The following is a 27,814-nucleotide window of genomic DNA, read 5'->3' on the forward strand; positions in this document are numbered from 1 at the left end:
GTTTTATAGGACATAGGTTCTGCAGAGCAGCAATAGTTCCCTTAGAAATTGGCCTCTGAGTTGTTAGCAAAACCATTGACGAGGAGCAACCCCGCCCCCCCTTCCCCTCATCCATGCTGAGAGCTCGGAGCAGGGAGCTAGTGGCCCGCCAGCTTACTTTTTACGTCCCAAATACGTTTGTCTGCTCCTGATTCACAACAATTTGAATAAAGAAATAATCAGAACTGCTTAATTTTCTTTATGCGTGTCCCCCATGATCAGATAAAAGCCACAAGAACATGTTACAAACACTCAAAACAACATTGTCTTCAGAGTGGGTCTTAAAGCTGTTACCAGAAAATACAAACACATAGAGTTTCTCTTAATCTGGTAAAACTGTCTTAATTTGAATTCCTGAATAAAACATTCACTCGCTCTTAAAAAAAATGATGAATCCACAGCTAGTAACATATGCATACCGAACTACAACCGTAGTGTGAATCCCTCTGCTTTCTTTTTCAACCCATTTCAATTTCCTGTCAGGGATTAAGTATTTTTTAAGTTTTCTTTTTGCGCAACGACTCAAATCCTTCTATTAATATCAGAAGAAAGAAGAAGTCTTTGTGAGCTGTTTGCCAGAGCATCCAATAAATAAAAAGAAAGCCACTTATTGTCCCATGAGAGATCACAGAGGGATTTTTTTTTTGTTCTGTGTGGGAAGATGCAAGGAAATCAGCCCAATGAAAGGAAAGATTTGTTCTCGATGAGGGGGAAAAAAAAAGAAAACTGTCTGGAAGAACATCCATGTTTCTGAGAAATGTTTAGCCTAATATTTCAATCTAACCACAGTAATAAAACTCACCCCCCTAAGCTATTTAATACCAGGAAGTTAAACGACCTTGTGGTTACAATTGGTAGGGAAGAAAAATCGGGTTGTGTGCTTTCCTGTTTAAACCAAATTCATGTGTTTTTAAAAACATGTTTTTGCAGTATTTCTCAAACTTCAGTAGATGAAGGCGGACTGAGGAAACATGCTGGATGATTTGATTTAGTTTTACTACTAGAGAACCTCACCTTGTTGGTTTCAAATAGCAGATCTCGATCCCCAGCTGTGATCTTGAAGGTGTTGCTGTCGGATACCCCATATGAGCAGATCTGCCCATAAGGGAAAGACTCCAGCGCCTCGGATTCGCCCTGCTTGTACAAAGACACGGATGTGGCTGCTACACCGAGCCACAGCTTCTGTGAGAAGCTCCCGGTTGAACTCTGTAGGAAGAGGGAAAAGATCAAACCTCAGAGATGGGCAGAGTTCTCCAGAAAGCCACCAAAAGATCCAAGTCGAGCTCAAAGTCAACAAAACGAAATGATAAATGATCAGAAACGTGTTTTTTCTCTATAATTACGCACTAATGAGCATGGAGTCTAAACACGTAGAGATAAACAACCGTACTCACAATATAAAAGTCCACTTCATAAAGTGTGCATCCAAAACCCGACCACTGGCGTGCAATGGCGAGGTAGGCAGCTATGCTATCCCTGCGGTTGTACCCAGCCAGACCCTTCCAGCGCTCCAAGATAGATGCCATGACAGCTGCCGCTTCCTCCTTCAGCCGGCTTCTCAGTCGTATATCCTGCTCCACCTTCTGCTTGTGTGCTGCTGTAGCCGTGTGGCTCCACAGCGTCCCCGCCAGAAGGCCCGTGGGGAAGCGCTGCATCGTGGGGCAGCCCTGAGTCGCCCCTTTGCAGGGGGGCATCGCTTGAGGGCTTGAGAGAGACACGAGGACCTGAGTTTCAAGCATTCGACCTGGGTAAAGTTCATCCAGAGGTGGGCAGGGGACGTGTGTGCTGAAGTCACCCATCAGGCACTGGAGCCTGAGGGCAGCTAACGCTTGGAGGTCTTCTTCACACGCTGGCAGCTGACCACGCACCACCATGTCATGGCACTGCAGCGCAAAGGCCAAAAGATTAGGGAGAAAAAAACAACACAATTTGTCAGTAATAAACTTAGTCTTGTCATCAACCCTTTCTACCCCACCCCATTTTAATTTGGTCTTATTAATCTTTTATGAGAGTCCTTAAAAAAATGCTATAGTGAAGCCAGTCCTGGCTGCCTATTGCCCCAGCTGCAGTGCTCTTAGTCACCCTTTTAATGCCGTACTTTTACTGCAATCACTGTGAGTTACTTTAACTTCAGCTTGTTCTGTACAACCATATATAACTAAATTAAATACGAAGAAAGAATGCAGTCGTTTAAGGACTCGACTGCTGTTTCATTACCTGCTCAAAGAGGAATAAATACTCAATGCTGTCCACTGATATGTTGTCAGCATCCAACAGGCAGTAGAGCTTGAAACACAGTTTCCACTGGGATTTTGATTCAGACTCTTTGGTGGTGAAGCTGTAGAGTTGGACAGGAAAGAAAGGAGTTAAAATGGGCTTGGGGACGGGAAAGCACACTGGTTGAGTTCCAATTCTCGAAAAATGTACTCCTTAGTAAGTAGATTTGATTACCCCAAAATAATGGCAAATGCCACATTTAATTGTGTTTTAATGATTCGTCATTTAAAAGAATGTAAAATATATTTTTTATAAATCTTCCAGGTTTTCATCATCAGAACAAATTGAAATCATAAATATTCTTTGTAAAATTTTCACATTTTTTAGGTTTTTTACATCGACAAATAGGCAAGCACGCTCCAAATTGCATTAAAAACTGACTTTGAATTTTTTTTTTCAAATTGTGCTTTTGGTGTTTTTAACACGTTCTTGTGGCACTAACTCCTTGCTCTGAGCTCTAAGCAATAAGGAGGGGAAGGGGGGCGGGGTTGCTCTTCGTCAATGGTCCCACCCACAACTCAGAGGTGAATTTCTCATGAATTACTGCTAATTTGCAGAAGCTATGTTCAAGAAAACAAAACTGTTTTTTTTTTAAATAAAAACGGGATAATCAGAATTAAAAGCCCACTGAGAAAACTTTTAAAAAATATAATTGGAGTGGGTGTTTAAAATCCAGGGCACTCTATTATAGCCCCTCATTGTGTAGTCTTGGAGTTAGGCTGGGAATAGTGAGGGAATTCAGACAAAGCCACACAATATTACCCCTCTAAAACGTAAAAATGTTATGTAACCTTGTCATTTCATGGTTACTCTGCGTCCACAAATAAGAAAAAGAATTAGGAGGAAAAGTGTCAGTCACTTTTTAAACCTGGTCAGGATGTCTGCGATCAGAGCACTCCCAGCGACCGGCTGCTCCCACAGTGCATTCTGTTCATACAGTGCAAACGTATTTTTACTGTCTTGCAGGCCCAACTTCTCTTGCATCCTTCGGACCACCTATTGCACGACAAAAAGACCAGTTTAGAAACACAGATTAATGCGGAGAATTATAAAAAAACCTCCAAACATTGAAAGGAAAAGCTCGAGTTGCTAAGAAGTGCAGGAAGAACTGCTCCCAAACCTCATTGGCAGTGGTGTGCGAGCTGATGTAGAGCTGGCAGGATCCAGGGCCAGGATAGTGCACAGTACACAGCATCTCCTGACGGCTCATCAGCATCTGGATCTCCTCCCAGGATGGCACGCACTCCCGACACTTTGTTTTATCCAGAGCCTCACTGATGAATGACGCATAGTTGTCCATTTCAGACTCAGGACTTTGGCTCTGGGTTCTGAAGGAAATGTCAGAGTGGGATGTTTGTTACTCCAGCCATTAAAAATTATGTCAAAATTGACTTTTCACCATTTGAAAGAGAATTTGTCATCGCTCATGCCGTTAACAGTGAGTCAGTGTTATGATGTGATTAAGAACTTTGCAACATCTTTTTGATTCAACTCTTTACTTTCTTTAGGTTGGCAGCGCAAGAAAGTCAATGAGGCAAAGCATGACGAATGTTCTCACTTTGGCTGGCAAAGACTTAAAAGACCCGACATCCCTCAATCCTTAGACGAAAAAGGAAATGGCAAAGAAAACATGTTTTACTTTGGGCAGTACTTAAAACAGGAAAAGGTGTTTCCGCTTCTCTGAACCAGAGTGACCCAAAACTTCTTTCCAGTGGAGCCCCCCCCGAGAAGAATGCAAATGCATGTGTGCAGATAAATATTTAAAAAAAATAGAAGATTGTAAGTAAGACAGACATCACAAACTGAAGTTTTGCAGAGTGCAGGCTGCAGGAGGTTTACCTCGAGGAAATGATTTAACTCAAATGTTCATTTACAGGGAAAAAAGACAGAAACAAATAAGGACGCTCATTCACTGCAATGCCTTTCAATCTCATAACTAGATGGCCAAAGGGTAGGATTTGGTCTGCAGAAACATAAGCAAGAATGTTCCGCTAAGGCTTTGTGATCCTTCCTCCACTCTTTCCCCTTCACCCCTTTCTGTCGTTTCCTGCTTTCTTGCCCCCCTCTCCTCTGCTTTCTCTCTTCTGGCCTATTTTCCCTGACAGCAGACATTCCCTGGGGGTTTCTCGGGACACTGAAAGAGGGCTGCTTTTGGGCCGGCTGCCCAGCTTCGGTCTTAGCTCTGCCCAGCTGCAGCCTTCACTGTTGATCCACAGAGAGAAAGTGCGTGAGAGCGACAGCGAGACGTATCAAAACACTGTGCCAGTGAGTTCCACGGTGTTATTATGCACTGCCATTGCATGCAACTGTTCTATTAGCTAGAGAGCCATTCCCAGTAAAGAAATCTAGATCGAAAATAGTAGAGTTTTGATAGAGTGCTAGAAAATCTAGATCAAGGGATTAGCACTGCTAACTACTTAGATTAGTTTGCTTGACAGAAGATCTAATTTGGACCTGCAAATCCAGCCTATCAAACACTTGGGTAGGCGGGAGACATGTTAACAATGTGAAAAAATATCACGCGACTATATCTAAACTGGTGGTTGGAGGCTCTGGCGCCTGTTTTTTTGTCTGATGTCTAGACCAATACTGGTTGACCTCCATCTCCCTTCTAAATGTGTCCTCTATCATCAACAACTCAAGCCTGGTCTGCTGTCACATCCCATTTTGACATGGCTCACACCTTATGTCAAATCATTTTAAAGGCCCTAAAGCTCCCTGAAATAACTGCAAAGGACTACTAAACCCTAATGCCTTAAGGCCCCTCGAATGAAAATTGTGTTTTTGATGTTTTTAACATGTACTTTTGGCATTTTTCTGATGATGGAGGACATATATTAAGAAAAATTAAGCTTCGTATTTCTTGATTCAAATTGTTGTGAATCAGGAGCAGATGAAAAAGTGCCATTTGAAGAAGAGCGCATTTGTGATGTAGAAATACGTTGGTCGGGCAACAAGCTCTCTGCTCTGAGCTCTCAGCAACAGGGGAGGTGAAAGGGGGGGGGGGGGGGTTGCTCTTCGCCAACAGTCCCGCCCACAATTCAAAGTTGAATTTTGAAAGAACTCCTATCACTCTGCAGAAACTTTTTTGTTTCGCTTACTTAGGTAGATCTGAGCTCAAACCTAAAACATCCTTTGTGTGTGTATGTGCCTTACCTCTTAAGGTGGAATCGCAGGTATTTCAGCACAGTGGGCCCAGGCAGAAAGGTGCAGCTCATGCAGGTGAGAAGCTGCCAGTATCGCAGATGTGCAGCCGTGTAAGGTGAAGGCGTGTGGCTGGTCTGCTTCACTAGCTGACAGTAAACTTCATCGCGGAGTGGCCGCAGGTCCAGGCAGGTCTGGAGAACACCCTGGATGATAGGAACCGGGTCCCGCACTGACTCCAGCTGCTGCAGGCAGTTGAAGATCCTCACAGCCTCCTCACGCACCGAGCCATAGCCCTTCCCACTGTGGTCTGAGGAACCAGAGCAAAGTTATGCGATAAACCACAAAATCTAAGAAAATGTTTTTATTTTAGTATCAAAAAGTTATCTGACAGAGTTTTATCAAAATAGACTTCATCGTTATCGACAGTAGAAGTTATAGAACAAAAGATCTATCCATTCAGTTAATCAAAATGACTAAAATAATATGTTTTAACTTCCTATTTGAGAAAAACGTGCAGTAATGCAATGACAATATGACTTGTGATACACAAACGAATGGCAAAAAAACAACAACTAATGCATTATTTTCATTTTACTGCAACAGTTTTATTAAATTATATCCCAAATGACCCTCGTCTACGTATGAGACAGGCATCTAACAAAAACATGAAGGGCTCTATTTCATTCGTTAAATACTTTAAGCTGTAAATATTAAGGGTAACTGTTTATCGCAGTCTTTTGCGATACCCGTATCACACAGGCTGATATTGCAATAATGATACATTTGCAAATTACTGTGCAGGCCTAGTTTAACCATTGCCTCAACTTACAGTAAGTAGATGTTATTTGAAATGACATGAAAACTGAAGAACTTACATGTGTGTTCTGCGCTTCCATATGGGAAAGGCAGCAGGGGAGCATACAGGGGGCCCTGTGTGTACTTCAGGATGGGGTTGTGCTCGTAGATGTGCTCCACCACCTCGGGGTTGAACTTATTCTCCTGAGTACAAAAATAAAGAACTGTGAGGACTGAGATGTGAACAACAGTACCGCTCAAAACAACATTTTGTGCTTCCTTATGTTTGCTCGAGTCAGCTTGAGGGGAGTCAGCGAGTGCACAGCTGACTGCGTTTGTCTGTCTGGGGTGATAGAGGTCGATTTGAACAGTGTCACCATCCCGCTCTGGCAACTTTCAAAGCAGAGAGAAGGTCATACGATGACCTGGCAACCGCACCGGCATGACTGACACGTTATATTTTATCGACTGAAGTCAAAGGGTTTGCTGCGTGCGTGCGTTTTGGTCTTTCACTGCTTATGTGGATGGCTGCATTCCAGCAGTACAGTTGGGCTCCGCGCTTCTGCCCTCCAGCACCTGTTGCTCATTAGTAACGTTTCCACCCCTTTGGCTCTTTCCTGACTCTGCAACTCCTCCAACTCCTGCCACCCTGTTCTTTAATGCCACAAAACAAGGCCATCCCTCCTCCCTGCCACAAAGTTGACACATTCTTCTGTTGTGTTTGCACGCTAGAAATACGAGTCTCTGTTTGTAGGGTGGAGATGAGAGACTGCTCCGTGAACATCATCGAGAGATCATATTCATTAAAGGTGTCCCCGTTTCCTATGAGCAAACTGTGCCACATGCCATTTCCAGAAACACGGAGAAGTATGCGTCAGTCTTGCCAAAAGACACATTAGAAACCACTTGTGTGTCTAAACAGTAAATACTGAGGCAGGCTAAATAAAACAAACTCATCACAGTGCTAAAAAGTCATGCATTGTTGTCACCACAATGGAAAATAATTCTAAGGCTTTATCCTGTCATATCAATGTATTTAAATGATATTTATATGAACGAGTGTGACATCACCCATAGAAAATTATGCTTCTGGTTCCAACCAAATGAAGTCAATTCAGTCGCCATTTTTCTGCAATACGTCCATCACCATGTCGGAAACAGACGTCCTCAGCAAGCCGTGATTGGTCTGAGTCGATCTGAGTCTACATTTCTATGGCAACCACTCTCTCCAATCAGGAGTAAGCATGTTACAAGGCTACACCTTTTCGAAAAAAAGCGGGCTTGGAAGAATCTGCCAATCAAACGCTTTGAATGTTTGATGTGAGGCCACCTATTTTTATCTGATTGGTCAGTTTATAACTTGGATATCTTACACTACAACAAAAATACCACAAAAAAAAAGAATTATCAAGAACATGTTCAAAAGATGTAGCAGAGCAAGAATGGGTATTCTGACAAATAGAATGACTGAGTAATGGCTGTTCTATTCTCAATATATGTCTATGAGATTTAGGCTTTTTGAGACCATTGGGTACTTTCTATTTGTAATACGGGGGGGAGAGTGGTCACTCAGTCTAGTTTCATGTACAGTCAATGATCTATATATAAACTTACTTGAGGTTTAAAAAATATAACATTTAAATAACTACACAACAAAAAACCACAAACTCTGAATATATTGAAAAATATTTGATGTTTGGGACATGAGGATTTCTTCAACTCCAGCTTGGTCCCCTCCCAGAGACAGACCAGGGTGCACAGAGGCAGTAGATTAGCCACTTTCTTTGAGATTACAGAGTCTCGTTGGGAGATTATTCAGACAGGAGGCCAAGCAAAATACTTCTTATCTTGTGCTGCTGCTTCTTGGCAAGCCCCATTTCCCCTCCTGTGCCAAAAACTGCCCTTCACCCCCCCCCCCCCAGGGACAACCGATGCATAAGAAGAGCTCCTTTTCAATGTGATTCCGGCGGATCTTCAACAGCGCTTGATGTTGAAATATGCTTGTTTTCGCTATTCTTACTGTAGAAAGGTTGATTTTTTATTTTTTTAACACCTGCTACATCTCAGTTTTGACACAAACTCTGCTTCCATGTCTTGATCCAGTGTGGCAATATGATGAAGTCACTCAAAAGAAAAAAAAAAACGCAAGTAAACTTTGGACTCCTGACCAGTGTGGTTAGGTGGTTTCCATGGTTAAAGGAAGGAGGGGGGGGGGGGGGTGATGGCTGTTTGCATTCAGTGGTTCTTATCACATGTGCTGTGGAAGCGAATGCACACACTCGTGTATGGAAGTGAGCCCCATGGCCTACCTCGATGTCTCGGATCAGGAGCTGCGTCGGGGTTTCCACAGGCGATTTGGTATCGATGATTTTCTGGATGGCACAAGCCCAGTGCACTGCTTCATTGAAGTGTCTCGTGTACAGCCTGTAGCAATGCTTTCTTCCATACACTGTGATGCTCCAATAACCTAAACGTATAAAATGATCTATTAAAAAGATGCCACCACATGTCATTCAAACTGCCTCTTTTCTGTTTGTAACTTAGGTAAATAGTAAAAACATCAACAATAGTCACTGTACATCTCAGGTCTGACTCCACACCGTACTCAGAAACATGTTCAAGCAACTTTCAATGTACGTTTCGTGCTTCCGCATTCAGAACTCACGTTAAAATGTCGCTATGCAATTTTCTAAGCCCGTATTCAGGCTCCACATACAAAATGTGTGGCGATGTGCACGTCAAATGTTAAATTAGTTGAACTTTGACCAATCAGGGACTCGGTTTTGGTACTAACGTATGGATAGCGTCCTTTTCAAAACACGGAAGCACCAACCATTTGAAAAGCAATCATGAAGGAGAAATGAATATTTGTGGTTTGTACCCGAAAAGAATTATATGACTCCAAGTTTTCAAATATTAGAATAGAAACAAAAAGCCTGGAGCAAGATTCACACAATTTGCACCAATTTGACATTTCGGACCAAGCCTGTTCCAACAGTAGGTACGTGTGCTAGTATCAGGTAGCGACAGCCCGGGGTGAACATCATATGCTAAAAGTACGTACAGCGCGTTCTTGAACGCGGCACACCTGCCCGGTGTGCAAGGAGCTTAATTCTCTGTTTTACTTAAGATCAAAGGTCAGCGTACGAGGAACTTCAGGCCACACCAAAACCAAACAAGATTGCTATTCTGCTTATCTTTGAGGACGAAAACTCTGTTGAATTTCATCAAGGACGAGACTCAATGAAAGTGGAAGAAAGGCTTGCTTCCTCCTTCTGCAGAGGAAGCATGACACATACCTCAGGCGACCTGGCTTCATCAGCAGCCTCATGGCTGTTATCGGGCTTTCCCGCTACGTGACTTGGCACCGCATCGCTCTTTGTTTAAGTTCTTAGTGCCATCCAAAGGTTTTATCATAGCCATTATGACCTGCTGTTCAGCTTTTGTTCACTTGAGTTTCGTTTAGTTCCCCTAAATTAATACTGCTGTAAGCCTTCAGGACGCCACAAACGAAGGCCTTATGGGGAACTAGAACTTCTTTCTGACAACCAGAAAATACATAGAGGAAGTCAAAATTTCACACTGCTCTTATATAGTGCATTTCCCAGTGGTTTAGAAGGAAACTTAAAGCTATTCAGTGACCAAAGATCCATGTGACAAAGCCACTGTTGAGAGCACACTGCTGTCCAGAAAAGTCCCTTTGCATATTGAGTTACTAAGAATCATGTTCAATTTACAAAACACTGGGGATTTTGGTGGTTTGGTGAAGATGTTCACACTTACAAGAAGAGAGGCTCAAAAAGGCTAAATCCTTGTCGTCCCTCACCGCACAATGCTTGAATTTTCAACTGTTTGGGTCACACAGTAAGGGAAGTGTCTTTTTTTAAATCTAGATAATCAATTTATTTCGTGTTTTTGGACAATACAGTGGGAATTTCCCAAATGTATTCAGAAAAATTAAATTCCAGGGTAGGAAAAGGAGAAGATAGAACTCACTTTTCAAGAAAAACACAATACAATTCTGCAGAATTTTAGTATCACTACGTGGCATAAGGGATTGGCCGAGTTGTGACCTAATAGAATTTGCAGTAAAGTACAAATCATTTATCTTAATCTGAATGAGCCCATTTATGTGTCTTTGCTGTGTGCGTCAGTGGTTATTAGAACCTTCTGCTCTACATGTTTTACATGTTTCCCAGCTCCAACACACCTAATTTAAATGACTATCACTATCAGGCGTCTTTAAAAGTACAGTTTAACTGAGCGGAATCGGGTGTGTTGGTGCAGAGAAACATGTCAAACTTGTAGGGCGAGTGGGTCTGATGGCTGGGGTTGGGAAACGCTGCCGCACATGTGCATGTGTTTGCTTTACTTACCCGTCTCCTTGTAGGTCTGCTTGTTTGGCCAAATGACAGAGCAGAGGTTGGTAAGGACCAGTGTTCCCAGTCTGCGGGCTCCCTTCTCTGCTCCGCTGTAGTAATCCAGGGAGTCCTGGCTCAGCACAAACCAGTACCGACGTTGCTTAACCCAGCCACCTCGCACCTCCCGCAACAGCCAACCTTCAAAGAATCGTTTGACACTTTAACTTAGAAAACATATTTAAACATGTCAGTTGTGTTTACCACATCTAATTTGGGATTTGATGGTAGACTACAAATATCTGCTAAATGTGTTACCTCTTCAGTAATCAGTACTACCAGCAAAAATAGCAAAAATATGCAAATAGTCTCCACACAAAGCATTCCCTTAAAAGTGCTTGGGAAGCAGGAGTGGAAATTGTGGAGCTGCCACACCATGTCTTCACTAAGAATAATCCCAAAGGCACGTAATTGTCCGTAAAGTTGGTTGCAGTCTCTGTGAAACTGCCTTGTTGGGCTAAACAGTGGCGAATAAAAAAATAGCCGGCTAATAGCACAGGCATTAAGTGTGACATGCAGCCAGCATAATTAACACTTTTGAGGTTGAGAGAGTGAAAAAAAAAGGCAGCGAATGGAGCAAACAAAGACAGGGCTGCAGACATGATTTCTGCACTTTCCAGGGTCTGTTAGTGCAATGCAAGACTGTTGAGCTTCTGAAGTTCTAAAGCGTCTGGAAAGCTTGCAACATCCCAGATTCACAGCTCCCAAACAATGAACTTCTTCTCTTTTAGCTATGTGGGCAAAATATTTCTTCTTTATCCAAGAGCTGTACAATAAGATCCACTGACAGCGATGCACCCATAGGCTTTGTTTGGAACATTTTGGGAATCTTTTAAAATGTTTTTGTTGTATTGGATATCAACGTTTTTCCACAAAGATTTAAAATGAAGAGCTGTTGAAGGCCACAATCCAACAGACTGAGTACATGGCTCCATATGGCCTGTGCATGTCTGCTTCAAACTGGTTTAAAGGCAGAATTAAGCAACAGTGAAAACGATAAAGACGCCATGACAGCATCACAACTTCCTCTGTGGTTAGAAAGCTGCCTGCCACCTGTTAGCCAATGCTCATTTTGTTTGAATCAAGCTCCCACTTGCTCTAACTCCTTCTGCGTTTGCTTTCATCTGCCACAGTTCATTCTTCTCCCTGTTTTTAATCTTGCCTTGGAGTGGGTTTTCTCAGGCCCCACTGCTCAAAAATAAAATTAGGAGAGAGGAGGGAGTGAAGGCTGTCAGGCTGTGTTTCAGGTTTGAAAATACCCCCATATGGTGTAAGTGGCAGTTATGAACCTTCCATAAAGTCCCCAGTATAGTCCAAAGTAAAACCCAGGAGCTACTTAACACCACATCAGAGGGGGTCAGAATCAAAAGCCAAAGTGAAACAGATAAATAGAAATCTGAGCGTGCTGACAGACTGGAATTGGGACACTGGAGGCAGACAAACGGCCTGAGGTAGAACACAGTGAGAAATGCAGACCATGACACTGCCACCGCAGCTACAAGGTGTGCCAACAGATAATCAAGGAAACCTTTAAGGAGTGTGATAAGAGAAGCCAAAGAAGGGCAGAAAAGAGCAGCAGTGTACCCGTACTATTCATTTACCCCCTGTCATAGCCTTCCATCTGGATCCCATCTCTGTAGCCTGCTAATGTCTCCCCTGAGGGCCATGGCTCGCCCTTAATTTGTTTCATTTGTGACCCTTACCTCTTTAGTGCCCTGCCCCCAAAACACGAGTTGAAAAAGCAGTTTCTCTCTCAGTGCACTTAGTTCAACTGCCAGTCAAAATGACTTTTGTTCAGCATTTCTGTTCAGAAAACAACTTTCAGCAAGTGATCATTAAAAATACAATTAAAAAAGAAAGTACACCTCAATTTACAACTCAGATCATCGGAAGGAAAGGCAACTTTTTAAGGTTCCAATGCTAAAGTCAACCTGCAGTTTGCAGGTTTGTGAATAATCTGTTTGCCCTTCAGCATCAGACAGATCCAGACAGTGTAGCTGCGGTTTACTAGAGCACGAATTGCTATACATCATGTGATGAGTAATTATAACTGTAAATCAACAAAGGTATGTCAATAAACCAATGTCAACATCTCTTTCTGTCACCACGCCATGGGTTTCACAGTTTATCCTCACTCTAGTCTATATCTGCTGCATCAGCGGCCTATTTTAGATTCTGGGGCAATAATCACCCCATGTAGCCTCAGGATGTATTGGTGGAGGAAAAAGGAAAGAATACACACACGCGTAGGAAAGGCTCTAATAGAGGGCAAACCTCAGGATATTTCAAGCTGTTCTCAAAGATAAATGAAAGAAGATTCCTAGATGCCAAAGATAAAATTCTGCTACTCTCTAAGCAGTGGTAGACTAGATGATCAAATCTAAAAAGGAGAAATTTGACACTGAGAAATGACCTGACAGGACGGTAGGAAGAGAGCGTACACATGGCAACTGCTGTCTGAATTGGGCAATCCGTCTGTCGCCAGTCCAAATTGGGCTTAACATATCAAAGCACAAGCCTTTTGCTGCTCCTTTTCTGTTTCAGTGGCTAATAATACATCCAGAGAAGGTAACTTTACGCACAAATATCTAATGAGATCATCACTCAAAAGCATCAGACATGTAAGATTAGGTGTCTGTTGGCAGTCCAAACCCTAATGCACAAAGAAGGACGGATCTGTTGGCTATAAAGACGACTGTCTGCACAGTACATTTAGGGACGCCACAATTCTCAGAAAAAAACCCAAACCATATGCTACACCATTGAACCGAATTGTGGAGAAAATTACTCGTTGTATCGCTAATATATATCAGTATGTTTATAGCGAAAGGGTCAAACATGTCTTCTGCTATATTATTTATTGTTTATTTACATTACATCAGCTTAGTATAAGACAACTGGGAAGTTTTTCTTCATTGTTAAGAGCTTTTAAGTTAATTTAAACAATACATTTTCAAAGTTTTTTTGTTGTTGTTCTGTCAAACACAAATCAGATATCAAAAAAAAAAAAAAATGGGCGTTTGAACCGAATCGTGAGGAAAGTGAATCGTTGCATTCCTTATGCATATTGACTCAAACAGCACAACAGTGAGTCTAAAGAACTCTTCAAACTCCTAAAAACAAAACCAAAAGTAAAAAATGCATTGAAAAATAAAGCAGCTGAGAAATGTGTCATTCTAAATCAACTTTATTAGGTTTTACTTTAGAATGTAGTGGGTTTCAGGAAGAAGGTGCGTTACATTTTGTTTACCTTTCACCAACAGGTCTGGTTCCTCCTCCACCCCCAACTTGCTCTTTTCGATAATCCGACTCTTCATCTCATCAGGTGATTGTGGGACGGCATGCCTGTGGAAAAGAGCTGAACTGTAATGTAAATAGCCACCTTTCCGTCTCGACCCAAGTCTTATATCCTTCATTCCTATTGGACTGTAATTGGGTTCCCACCCCTGTGTGACGCGTTGCTAGCTACAAGTCTCCGATACTCCTCAGTTGGGGGGGGGTCATACAGGGGGGACTGGAAGGAGGGCCTCAAATATCTGTCCTCCAGCATTTTCCCACCTTGCCATCCTTAGCCGCACGCAAGTCCACAAACACACACTGACAAATACCGCGCCGCTGTGGACAGCTCGTCTCTCTTTTATCACTTTAACCAGCGAGCTGAGCAGGCGACTCAAAAATAACCGTGACGCCAGCCTGACTCCAGGCCAGCCAGCTCTCGCTGGTCTGAGGAAGGCAGAAGGTTCAAGAGGTCACAGTCTTAGACAGTCAAAACCAAAAACATCCAAACGTCTGCAAATCTGTGAGAACTCTTCTCTCTTTCTTTTATTAGGCCTGTCATCAAGCAGCTCTTCAAACCAATTTCCTTTGTGACTACAGCTCAACATCTGCTCAGATGATGTTGAGGGGAAAAAAGCCCACTTCCAGTTTATTGGATCACTTAAAACTAGGTTTTTTTTTCACCCTTGTTTATCTGTTTAGAGACTTTAAAAAATATGTGTTCTGTGAAACTGACACCAACACCTTCCTTCCTGTTCCCATCAGGGAACACTGCTGTGGAAAGAAAAGAAAAAAAGTAATCAAATCCTGAATCCAAGAGTCAACTGCTTCTAGTCATTTATGTCTCTGTAAGCTGATTTTTGTCATTATTGATCTGATAATTCTAGAAGGTTCCCCCTTACAGAAGACAGAATCGATCAATAAGTCTGAAAATAGCCTTATCTGCCTTGACTCGGGTTTCATGAGAGCGGAAATCATGTTCTTTCAGTCAGTGTGCTACAAGCTGACAAACATTTTCAGCGGTTGACCTGTGTGACACGGCATCTTGTCTATTGTGGTGTAGAAACCACATTCTCTTTTCAAGTTTGGTTCCTGATTTGGACTGATTAGAATCTCCGAGTACCCGGTTTTATCAGAAAAAATTGTCAGAGAACTAAAAGAAGTCACAATGAAACACAATATAACCAAGCTGCCATGCTTTATGAAACCATAAAGAGAAAAACAGGATCACAAGAACCTTTCTTCAAACATGTTCATAACTCAATGACAAAACTACTATAGAGCCAATAGACTGGGTCCAAAGAATGCAACAGCACAATTATTTGTTGTTGTGAAAATTCATTCATTCATTTTCTGTACAGTTTTTTTCCCTTTTGGGGTCACGGGGCTGCCGGAGCCTGTCCCGGCCACTTGTGGGCAAAGGCAGGGGATGCCTTGGACAGGTCGCCAGTCTGTCGCAGGGTGGAATATCCACAATCACACACCCATTCACTCTCACAGTCATACCTATGGTCAATTTAGAGTTGCCAGTCAACCTATGAAGCATGTTTTTGGATGGTGGGAGGAAGCCGGAGATCCCGGAGAGAACCCACGCATACACGGGGAGAACATGCAAACTCCACACAGAAAGGCCCCTCATTGATGTTGTTTTTCAGGTACCCCAGCCGGGACTTGAACCAGGGGCCTTCTTGCTGTGAGGCAAGAGCGCTAACCACTGCTCCACCCTGCAGCCCATGCAGTTATGAAAATGATTTCATTAATTTGTTATTTAAATTTAGTCTGGTCGCTGCTGAAACTAGGCAACAAAGTCTGATGGTTCCAAATTGGGCCCTCATTACAGCCCCTGAAATGGACAGTTCCTTGAATAAATACTTGAAACTGATTCCAAATACCAGTCCCTCTCCCCAGACTCCCATATTAAAATTCTCCAACAAAAATAAACGTGTTTACAGCCTGGTACAACAATCTGGGTCTCTGCAGTCAGACCTGCCATTAACAGCAACTGTCATATATCATTTATTAAAGTGACTTGCACGACATTGTAAAAAATACAATAATGACAGCCAACTGTCAAAGCCAAGGCTTTAAAAGTGATTACACATCTGTTAGGATTGATCATGGACACAAATAAAGAAAAGAAAATTGCTTTTTTTAAATCAAGGAAAAGTTATTTGATAATCATTATTCAAATTTGCTAGATTCAGAACATTTCAAAAAATCTGATTTTGCTTTTAAAAATATTTAAACCATACTCAAAGGTTTATGTTTTTTCAAAATAATAAAACGTGGAGAAAGTTACAAAAAAAAAGAAAAAAAAAAATCAACTTTTTATGCCTGCCTTTAAATAAGAGAGGTCAATTCAATATATTTTCCAAATAGCAAAAATAAATGTTAAAGTGAAGATTTTCTGGTTAGTGGAACAGTATGGATGTGTGTTACTTTCAATTATAAAAAAAAAAGGGACCTTCAATAAAGTACACAAAACGGCCCAGACAAACATTTCCAGTTTCTCAGCAACCCCCCAAGACATCACAACTACTCTTACTGTTAAAACAAAGTCCAAAGAAATCCCTAATCCCCCCCCAACACTCAAAATCAAGAAAAAGTGAGAATTATAATATGATATAATAAATCGTTTAATTTCTCTACATTAAGAAAATGTTTTGGTGATTTCTATTTTTATGAATTTTCTGAGTAATTTAAGTTTTAAAAATTTTTTTTCTCCCAAACAAACCTGTTGGAAAACACCTGAACTAAGGTGATTGCACAAATGAGAACTATGTGCCAACCAGATGATGATATTCAACCTTCAATTGCATAACGACATCCCTGCATGCACGTAAACAAACGCTAACCTACTGTTGGGAGAGGAGGCTGATTAAAAGTAACATTTTTTAAAGCTTGACACAAATGGCTGCGCAGGATTGATGTTGCAGCTTTGAATCTCCACAGCTGTCCAGCCCACCTCCAACCTCCCCCCCTCTAATGCTACTGCCCCCACATTCCCAGAAGAAGCCGTGACGGTGGGGCCTTTAGTGGGCAACTTCCTGTGGAGTGCAGGAAACAATTTGATATGGGGATTAGAAAGAACGAAGAATAGACTGAGTGCACATCTACAGACACCACCTCATTCTCTAACATTTCAGGTGTGTATTAGATACACACAGATTAGACAAGTTGACCATTCTTCCCATCAGCACACTGCTGAGACTTCTGTTCTTCAACACAATCCAATTTCTATTCAAAATTAGCTTTAATCCAAACCAAGAATCTAGAAGTTTTTCTGCATACTATGTTACAATCAGTTTTACATAATAGCCTTTTCCTTTGAGTCAATTCAACTGAACTAAACAGGTTATTACTATTATTTCAAAGGAAACTAAGCATTCCCAGACACAAAGCTCACACTGAGCGGCAATCCCCTATATGTATGTAACATTTGTGGCTAAAACCTCGGAAGTGTAATAAATGGACCAAAAATAATTATTTATTTTCAAGAGTATTGATGAGCAAAGGTTTGATGAGTAAAATCACAGGAGGGAGGTTGCAAAGAAAGGTGGAATTCTCTGTAGTCTCCAAAGGTAAAAGGTCAAATTTGACACCAAATAGTGTGTTGCAAATAGTATGTGTGTGCTTGGGGGCGGGGGTGGTGTGTTAAAAAAAAAGGAAAAAATACAATAAAAAAATTGTTGAATACTTAGGGATGTTGCATATTTGAGTAGCCCTGCAACCGACTGATAACCTGTTTAGGGTCTACCCTGCCCATGCAAAACAGAAGCTTGGTAGGCCTCGGGACCCCAAGAGGGATTCAACAGGTTCTAAAGATGGATAGATGGATGGATGGATGGATGGATGGATGGATGGATGGATGGATGGATGGATGGATGGGTATCGGAGTACCAGTTGGATGGCAGCATGGGTGGACCTAACAGGTCTTTTGAGTTGTTCAATGTTGCAGTACCTTAAATAACCACTGGAGGCCAGTTTCAAAATAAGCAGTTTCTCATTCACTGTTATTGCGTTAAAGTCAAACTCTGCACCAAAAATAAACATTTGTTCAGTTTAGTTTAAAAAACAAACAACCCTTTTAAAGTTCTTTACATGACACACGTGTGTTGCTTGGAGTTAACTTCAGTAAATGTGGCAAATTTTTAGAAACATTAAACCTTTCACCAAAACAGTGGATGAAACCACACCAGAGAAGGGAAAGAGAGGAAGCTGTGATAAACTGATTAGGATTGGTTTCAACCTACTTTCTAAGCCTTTCAATACAGTTAACTTAAAAATCCAATTTAAAAACAAAAAGGCAAAAAAATAACATTGTGTATGGTATTATAACTATGCAGTACATAATGACTCAGATCCATGATAAACAGTCTGCTCACACTCTCACCAAATGGGACATCAAAGGTAACACGTTACAGTTTGGAGAATTTTTGCAGCCAAAACCACAGTGACACATTTAAATCCGGAGGTTGACCGGGACAACAAGTTGATTACTTTGTGACCCAAAGTCTGGTGGCGGCTGCGGTGACGAGTAATTGATTTCAGGCTGGAGTCTAATCCCAGCACTGAGACACTAATTAAAGTTAGAAAAGAGGTGTCCTTGCTCTTAGGCTTGAATGACCGCAGTGGAAACATGTTCGGGCATACAAAACGGGCAGTTTTTTTTTTTAACAGGACGAACATGAAAAGATGCTAAATGAGTCATTAGGACTTTGGTCACATGTATAAAATATAATACATTTCCAGATAGAAATATCCATATTTTCCTGATGAACAGATTGAATGGTCAATCAAAAAGGTGTGGGTGTCCAGGTGGAAAAACAGAACATAAATAATGCAACTAAGTTTAATCATGACACATTTTTAAATAAGAATGTATAATATATTATAGTGCTTTTTATTTTTTTTGCTAGAGGTGCATCTGCTCCCCTACAGAGATTAATATGGCTAAAACTGGGCTGGTGGGAAAAATGGAAATGTGGTTATTAAGATTGGGCCTATATGACCTTCCAGCTAAAAATACTCTGTTTACACAAGACCCTTGCCAAAACATTCTGGACCAAGCAGAGTGAAGAAAAAAAAAAAGACATGTTCGGGGACCAGAGAAGTGTGCAACAGGAAGTCTGAGTTTGTAACTGAAGACGAGCGAGTTGTCAGTAGAAAAAAATGTTTTAGTCTGAATGAAGTCATTCTCAAATGCTAAAAATTTGCACTGTAGGAAATTATGACATATTTTTAACTGTAGGCACAGCCAGTTTGTGATGGTTGACTGACGTGGGCACAGACACCCAGACACGTAATTATCAGGGCCCCACTCCCATGCTCTTTACACAAATAGAGAGGCACACATGCAGCCACTGTCAAGCATGCATTCAATCACTGACATGAAATACATTCTTAGAAAAACCTTTTGTTCTTCCAGGCATTGGAGCCAAGCGTAAAAAAGATCTGTCATTTCTTTGACTGGCAATGGGAGGAGCTAAAGAAAGTACATGAAACCAATTAGTAGAGCCATTGATGAAGTTTTAAACGTGTCCATTTCATATTGGTACAGTTTGTTCTCTGCCTAATCCACACAAAGTAAAAGACTTAGGGCTGAAATGTAGTTATGAAAGTGACAAATTAGGGTGTAATCACAGATAAGACATGAAATATAATCTGCTGACTGAAAGGTACAAGACACTTTAGCGTGTACCTAAAAAAACACACACACTCATGAAACACACACACGCACACCCCCCCCCCCACACACACACACAAAAACTTGAGACAGACAGAAAATGCTTCCCAGAGTTGTGCTAGCTAAAACCTCAAGTTAAAAGAATCCCTTTTTAAAAAGGAAACACCATTGTATTACACCCTTTCTTTTTAGTGTTTCCTGCAAAGTATGGCAGGATTTTAAACACGCACTCATGTTCTTGGGGTTTTTAACATGTAATTGTAGCATTTTTCTGATGGAGGACATTTATTAGAAAATTAAGCTCAAAATTGCATTTTTGAGCAACCCTTTGTTCAAATCACTGTGAATCAGGAGAAGACATAAAAATGTCATTTGAAAAAGAAAGCATTTGTGATGTAGACAGCACGCTGGGCTGGCCAGGACCTTCCTGCTTCGCCCACAACTCAGAGGTGAATTTCTAATGAACTACTGCCGCTCTGCAGAAACTATACCGTAGAAAAAGAAACACCTTTTATTTAATTTTTTTATATCATAACTAAAAGACCACTTGAAACGCTTTTTAAATAGTTCAAAAGATGATAAGAGTTGCACTTGAAGAAGATGAAATTAGCAATACCTTTGGAAATTATTTTCATAAAGTCAAAACTGTAAATAGGCTTTTTATTGTAAAATGTAAATTTTCCCATGCATTTTATGGAAAAGAGTGAAGACCAGTTAGTCAAGGATTTTTTTTTTTTTTTTTAAGAGAAAATTTTGGCTCTTTAGATTCTGTATTACTTTATTTCATTTGTGCAATAAAATATTCTTTTGGCTTGTATTTGGTTTATATGCTCTTGCTGTACATGATGTCGAAATGGAATAAAAAAATTAATAAAAATGCTTTTTCAGACAACTTGTATTTGTTTCTACATAACGTACAAACTGAACATGCAAAAAAGCTCAAAGAATAGTTTCTGTATCATCATCAGTTCAGTAAAAGTACAAACTAACCAAAGTTACTTTTCCTGTAAAGCAAGTCTTGAAATGAATCAATGTGACACTGGTAGTTACATTACAAACCACTGACCAATCAGAGCCCAGCTTGAATTAGCTCAATGCATCTGAACTTCTAGGTGTGTCCTCTTGTCAGCCAGGTAATAACCAGCATGCACTGCTCCCTCTAATCTCTGCACTGTGTGCGATGATTACACCCAAGCTTTTAACACACTCCCTTCAAAACCAGCAGCTAATTAAGCCATGTCGCCGAAAGCCACTGCCACTAGACTGCAGAAATGACACACGCATCTGAGCCCCACCTCTTCTGGGAGTGCTATCGAGGTAAAACTGAGTCACACAGGCTTCGTCCAGTTTCTTATCCTTCTTTCCCCCCTCCTTCTGCAAAATATCTCCAGTTCACCTACCCACTTCCCGCCTGCTCGTTTCTTGTTGAAAGATGATACACATTTCTGGAGTTTAATATCCCCCCCACCCACACACACACACACACAAACACACACCCCCACCCCAAAAAAGAGCTTTGTGACTCATTGCTTTTATGTTGGCAGATCTTCTTTAGAAATGGATCACAGGGGTGGGGGGGGGGGTGATAAGGGAATGATGCCAGATACAGAGAGAGGCAAAGCTCTGGCTACACCACTGTCTGAGATCACAGTCATGCATTAATAGGCTAGATCAAGTCCTCCATGAATTGTTCCTTTTCACTGTCATGCACTTGTTCGCCACACGACCAAGCCTATTGTGCAATGCTGACATGCAGGCTGCATCTTTGCAACCAGTTTGTATGAACATTGACAGAGCGTCAAATTGTTTCTGTTAAAGTCTAACGAAAAAGGACAACCAAGGTCATGATAGAACATTTGTATCTAAAAATAGGCTGTAAAAAAGCAGTGAGACGATTAAAATAATCAGGAATGGATTATCCTTTCTTACCCATTTGTCCCGTTGCCTGCACAAGTTGGTTGAGAAGCAATCACATTACCTGGAGTCTGTTGACAGAAAAGAGAAATGGGTAAATTGAGGGTAAAAGGTTGTCTATTCTTAGACTTATCCACACGTTTGAGTGATCCTCGATGGTTCGCATCAAGTGGCTGTTTTAACAGAGCATGCAGCAGCTCCTGGCACATAGCAGCACTTTACCAGTGAGCTTTGACTTGTAAAAGGGTAAGCTTAGGAGGAGACACATGGCATGCAAAACAGGCAAAGGACACATCACAGAGGGATCCTTTATGGCAAACTCCACACTTAAATAAGTTTCTTTTTCAGACTGGTTATGTAGCTAACCTTGATCCAATTATAAACCTGACTTAGTGTTTTTTTTTTATTTAAATCAGGCAGAGGTGTTGGTTTGTCCGAAAACTTTAGGTGGAATTTATGTATATTTAATTAACAGAATGATGATTGAATGAAGATTAATGCAGTTATCAAAGGTGGCAATTATAGACCATCAAGACAACTACTCGAGTGCCAACAACATGTATTTAAAACCAACTATTTGGGTTAAATAATACATTTTTCCCTAAAGTAAGCAAATTACTGATGAAGATGTTTCTTTCACATTTCTTTGCACTTTAGACTCCCACCCTGACCTTGGAAAACCCCCATTAGACATCAGAGCTTCTCTATGTGAAAGACTGATTCCCTGTTGTGCAGCGTAGCATTATGTGCCCCTGTGGCCAGGTTTGTTGTCTCTGTGAACCACAGCTTTGAGCCTGCTCCTGCAGCTGCCCTGGCCCTACTCGGACTACCTGAAACACTATCCAGGTCAGTTCTGGGCCCCCTCACGGTTCACACACACCACACTTTACTACTGGGCAAACTCTACTAAGTATAGCCACTGGCCCACAAAAACAGTCCACTGCTTCTTTTTAGATTCCTCAAAATAACAAAGAAAACATGAACTGTACATTTATAGGGCAGTATGGAATTTGTATTTTATTTATAACTTTGGGCTTTTGGGTAAATGAAAAGGACAAGGGTGTGGATAACGAAAATTCATTAATGTGTAACACACAAGATAAATGCCAAACCATACAAGCAGGAACAACATGGTGCTGGAAAGTGACTTATGAAGAGAGTACCTATGAATATTCTCTACTTCTGCCTGGAAACACAAAGTAAGTGATTTTCCCAAAGGTGCCAAGAGCCTCAGCCAACCTGGACTTAAATAATTCAGAAAAAAAAGAGTATGAAACACTTCAAGAATGATCTGTATACTAATGTTTGGCACTTAAAGATGAAATATGTTCATTACTTCTGCACAAAGTATAGAAAATTCCACCAAAAAATCAGATCGGGTTAATGGGCTGTGGGATGAATAACAAGGATTGCGTGCAATGCAGAGCATTGGCAAAAGATCTCCTCTTGGACGGGCAGAGGATGAATCACTCCAGACTGGAGTGGAGCATGGAGGGAAACAGGGAAAAGATGCCGTGATGTGTTCCTTCCATGGCTGACTTCCTCTCTTGCTCTACCCAGTTTGCACTCTTGATGTTTCTCTCCAGGCTCTCCCGGGAGGCTGAGTAACCAGGAGGAAATGCTTGGGCTCAGCTAGTGTCGGCCTGACGACCAGATGTGTGGCCTGGAAGTGGAAGGGAAGAGACGCAACGGAAACCAAATATAAACCAGCGTATTATGACACCTCTGAAGGCAGGGGCTTATACTAATGGTCACTGGGCCCACTCTCACCAAAACCTGACTTTATCCAAAGCAACAGGGACACAGCGGACTTAGAACTGTGGTGGGACTCTACAGGACTTGTGAAGCATGAATGAAAGCTTGAAAGGTAACACAGGTGAATGGCGGATACGCTGTTCTAAAAATAGTGCCAAGCAGTTCCAACACTGGGGGCATTCAGCTCAGGGTGACTGTTTGGGCAGCTGTTAAAGTGGAGTTTCTTTTAAAAAGTGCAAACATAAGGGAGGGGGGGGGGGTTCTGACATAGCCTTGTGCTCCCGAGAGCCAAACCTACACAAGCGTCAGCTCTGACTCATCATTTCAAACTCCATAAGAAGAGTCTGGCCTTTGGAAGACACACATGATGACGTTCTCTGTCAGCTTGCTGGCCAACAAAGCAGCTTGTGGTGGATTTTGTATTAAGAAGAGAGATTCCACCAGTTTTGCTGGTTTTGGTCCCTGTGGGTTTCTTTGGAGTGAGCCATGCTAAACTGAGTTTTGCAATGTTATGGATCTTAAAATAACTACACAAATGCACTAGCTGGGTCTGACCAGCTGCCTAAAAAAATAACACGTTTAAAAAGAAACAGCTTTTTTGGAAAAACATTTAAACGTAGCAGACCTAAGGGTATTTTTTTTTTTTTTACTAGAAATCAATGCTGACCGTCTGTAACCCTTTGTCAATTAGATCAGTCTGCTGAAAGGGGATGCCATCTGATCAGCTGATGATATTGGCTTAGACTGGATCAGCTGCGTCCTTAATTACTGGGGGGCGGGGGGCAACAGGTACCAATCTACAAATGGGGCATAAAACAATTTTGAGTTTTAGATTTGGTTAGGATAATCAACACAACTGGTTTCATTTACATTAAGAAAAAGCTTTTTCGAGCCAAAAACTGATTATTTAGGACGTTATTGGACAAAAGTTCACTCTGTCAGCATCTTTTCACAGCCAGCTATTTCAAATGATTTCTCATGTCCATCAATGGCACCATGACTATGATCTGGAGTGCTAAATAGCTTGTTTTCTTTGTTTATAAAAGGTTTAAGTATCTTCAGTTTGACTTGCGTCGCCATTTTATAGAAGAGAACCGATAACTGAAATATCGTTAGGACTTCAACCGGTTTTTCCTGTTTCACCTTGAATTTCCTCATAGGTTTGCCAAAATATTAAAGGGGCGCATCACAAATTTTATGCTACACAATCCCCATGAAATATTAAATCACATACATCATCCAGTTAAATCTGTACGAACACTAGATTAGTTCCTTTCGCTGCTTTCTCTGTATAGCATCTAGGAATGCAGTTGGCTGGGAAATGACAAAAACAAACTCAAATGAATCAAAAGTGAACGTTATGAAAGTCACATCAGCCAATAGAGGACATTCTTATCTTTATCTTCATGCGAAAGGGCATGTTTGCTTCAATCAACGTCATCAGACTGAGCTTTTCCTTCAAACAACCTAAAATTCAATAAACACTAACATCCAAATTGCATTTTTTGAGGGATCAGGGAGAATCAAGGAGTCAAATTTTTGACAGTTGGAGGACCCTCTTTAGAGATATAGCACAAAGTATTGAGTGCACATTGGGCAGTTGGAGTCTCTCGGACCACCAATATGTGGACAGATGGTTCATTTCAAGGATAGAGTGTCATACAAACCTCAATAAAAATGTGTGTGTAGAAGAAGTGGTTCTTATCTACTGTGTGTGGGGTGGTTGTTGGTTCTGTGAAGCTACAGTTGAAACAGTAACTGCATATCTCTTCAATGTTTTCATGCAAATGCCTGCAATACTGTAGTGGTTGGCTGCAAGTATACAAAGACGCAATCATTAGAAAAGCAGGATATGCAAGGTGCGACCAGAGATAAAATAGTACTTTCATTATGGGACGGGTTAATCTTGATCATCACCAACATCGCCCTTCTTGCATCATGGGAAATTTGAACATTTTTAGATTTGGTCGATGCGGTTGAGGCTAGAGGTAGCTCATGATTGGGGGGAGATCTATATGGCTTTACATAAATAGATGTACGTTGGGCTCTACAGAAAGAGACTACCTCATTTTGAGGCAACAATGCCCCCTCACAAGTGGGTGGACAATACTGAACTCTCTGTGCCTGATCAGATGACTAACATTACAGAGACAAGGCCACAGTCTTACTTGCAGCTGAATGCACGGAGGACCAAACACACAGGATCGCTTCAGCTCACTGGGTTTTACTGCTTGCATCAGAGCATGTGTGTATGGGATTGCTCAATATTGTCCAGACCTCAAAGGCCATGTGAACCTGAATGTTAAACTACGCAGCAACACGTCCTGTGTTTAACAAAGCATGACCAAAGGCTTGCACTTGAAAGTAATGATTCCTGTAAACCTCAGTGGCATACCTCTATGTGGACAATAGTTTCCCTCCATGGGGCAAAGCTTTAAGAGCTTATCCCATGTTCAAGTACCAATATTTACTTTTCAAGGATGATCATTTTAAAATCAAGGTTTGTAAGTATTGGCTGTTTAAACAAGCCTGGAATTACACACCTTGCAGAGTCCAAGTCAATGTGCAAAACAAACAAAGCACTTTCTGTAGCTAAGAATGCGGTATTTAAATGACATTCTGTGAAATTATGGCATGCGTTTTAAAAAGAATTCATGCAAAGCAGGAGTTATTCAGTGGTGCAGGTGGAGGTTTTCTCTTTTTTTGTCTTTACCCGTCCATTGGGAGTCAAATCCTCCTTGTTGCGCAATTCAAAAGATTCTTCCTCCTCTTTTTCCCCATAGTCCCGTCCCAGCAAACTGAAGCCCTGCCTGCAGCAAAAAAACCAGCAAACTCCTTGCAAAGGCATTCAAATTGGGTGAGGTGTCCCGTTTTGCGCTATCCAGGTCTGTGGAATCAGTGTTCACACCGCTTATGAGTCCAGGAGCTGCGTAAGTGCGCACACTGTACCCTCTCCTCCATAGGTATCCAACAAGGAGGTTGAGGGAAAGCATACATTTACCCTCTCCTTCCTGTCAAAAATGGTCCTAAAAGTCTCTCAGCTGTACAAGACAGAAGTCATATTCCACACAGAAGTCCACGAAATGGTTTCAGGAAAATCCTAGACAGATCCTCCGTTCACGAGCTGTTTAAATTCCAAATTTCGACCCAAAAACAAGGGAGGGGGGCGACAACAAAACGTCAGTTCTCAACGCGGCGCATTAAATTCGAACTTTATCGATCCGTTTCTGCGAACATTTTCTAAGTTAAGGCAAAGTTTGTTGCCGAGCGTCTGATTTCAGAGTTTGAACAAAAGCGTGCAGCAGCAGCTGGATTTAGGATGCAGTGGGACGTGAGGCCACGCCCCCTGAGGATAAGTGACACGCGCGATTGGCCGAACGCTGACACTCCCCGCAATGACGAAAGCTCAGGACACGCCCCTCCGCTCTGACAGAACATCACACGTCCAGTGGCCTCACGATGCCACCTCGTGCAGTTTCTGTAGGAGTCACTGCTTTTCGTTTTCTCGTTCAACCCGTTTTGACTTTATTAATACGTTTACATCAGTCTGTCATATCATTTATGATATTTATGAAAAAAATAAGCATTTGATTAAAAGTCACGTTAAATCAACTTTTCTTTTTTATTTTAAACTTTGTCATCAGTTTGTTGTTAAATTTAATCTTTTTTAGTGTATTTATTTTATGCACATTGCATGCATTTAAAGTCAAATCGTCATTATCCAAACTGATCTTTATGTTTAAGCTACTTTATATATCAAATCTATGAAAAATACACAACAGTTTGCTCAGCAACCTTTTTCAAGTTCTGCTTGAATTGACAGCAAGAATACTGTGTGTTTTAAAGTGTTATTTTTAACCGATTACTGGCCTTTTTGCCTCCTTTTTTATACAAACATTGTACATACTCCCACTATTTCCGTTTTCTACATTCCTAAACAGCATAAAAGTATTCAGTAGGAGGTAGGTGGACTAGTGCTAAACCCAGACACGTGACTTACCCTGCCCCTCTGGCATTCATGCCTCTTCTCCCTTAATATCCCTTCACTTCACTGTACTCTCCCCACACACTTCAGCTGATGTTAACTCATTCCGTACCATAAAGCACTCTTGGCACAAGTTACACTCTTTGTGTCTTAATCCTTTTATATCTTTTCACATATATTTTGTAAATCAAGACTCCTGAAAGCCTCTTTTTAGCTAAATGGAACCTAATCGCGTTGTCAGCTGCCTCTATGTCACACAAACACACTGTCCCACATTCATCCCACACGTTTCCCTTAGAAAATAAACATTTAAAAAGGTATGTGTTTACAGCTTAAAAATATTTCAGAGCTCTCCATTGAGCTCCACCAGCCACTTTTTGTCTCTTTTTCTCTCCAGATCCTCCCTTTCCTCCCCCTTATCCCAAAACAATATGCTTGGGGCCCCTGCTCCCACAGACCTGGAGGAACATATGTTTTATTTTTAGAGCTCACTCCTTCAGCCTTGCACTGGAGAAGTCAAAG

General features: G+C 41.4%; 1 protein-coding gene across 2 annotated transcripts in view; it reads right to left on the reverse strand.

Annotated features, from left to right (window-relative positions):
* plekhh3 (pleckstrin homology, MyTH4 and FERM domain containing H3) overlaps window positions 1-26,677 on the reverse strand; it is a 28,868-nt gene extending 2,191 nt beyond the window's left edge. The window contains exons 1-12 of one of the 2 annotated variants that reach the window (XM_011477971.4): window positions 26,021-26,677; window positions 21,568-21,623; window positions 13,927-14,021; window positions 10,635-10,817; window positions 8,568-8,725; window positions 6,339-6,462; window positions 5,473-5,770; window positions 3,437-3,644; window positions 3,185-3,312; window positions 2,257-2,377; window positions 1,434-1,922; window positions 1,054-1,245 (exon numbers count right to left, since the gene is read on the reverse strand). In XM_011477971.4, the coding sequence (XP_011476273.1) occupies window positions 1,054-1,245; window positions 1,434-1,922; window positions 2,257-2,377; window positions 3,185-3,312; window positions 3,437-3,644; window positions 5,473-5,770; window positions 6,339-6,462; window positions 8,568-8,725; window positions 10,635-10,817; window positions 13,927-14,021; window positions 21,568-21,623; window positions 26,021-26,155 (2,187 nt within the window). In that variant the 5' untranslated portion in view covers window positions 26,156-26,677. Of the gene's footprint in view, window positions 1-1,053; window positions 1,246-1,433; window positions 1,923-2,256; window positions 2,378-3,175; window positions 3,313-3,436; window positions 3,645-5,472; window positions 5,771-6,338; window positions 6,463-8,567; window positions 8,726-10,634; window positions 10,818-13,926; window positions 14,022-21,567; window positions 21,624-26,020 lie in introns of both variants that reach the window. The other variant, XM_011477970.4, reaches the window with a different exon arrangement.
* Between the last annotated feature and the right edge of the window lie 1,137 nt (window positions 26,678-27,814).

The sequence above is a fragment of the Oryzias latipes genome, chromosome 8 (assembly GCF_053564925.1).
Source record: "Oryzias latipes strain Hd-rR chromosome 8, Olatipes_Hd-rR_3.1".
Lineage (NCBI taxonomy): Eukaryota > Metazoa > Chordata > Actinopteri > Beloniformes > Adrianichthyidae > Oryzias > Oryzias latipes.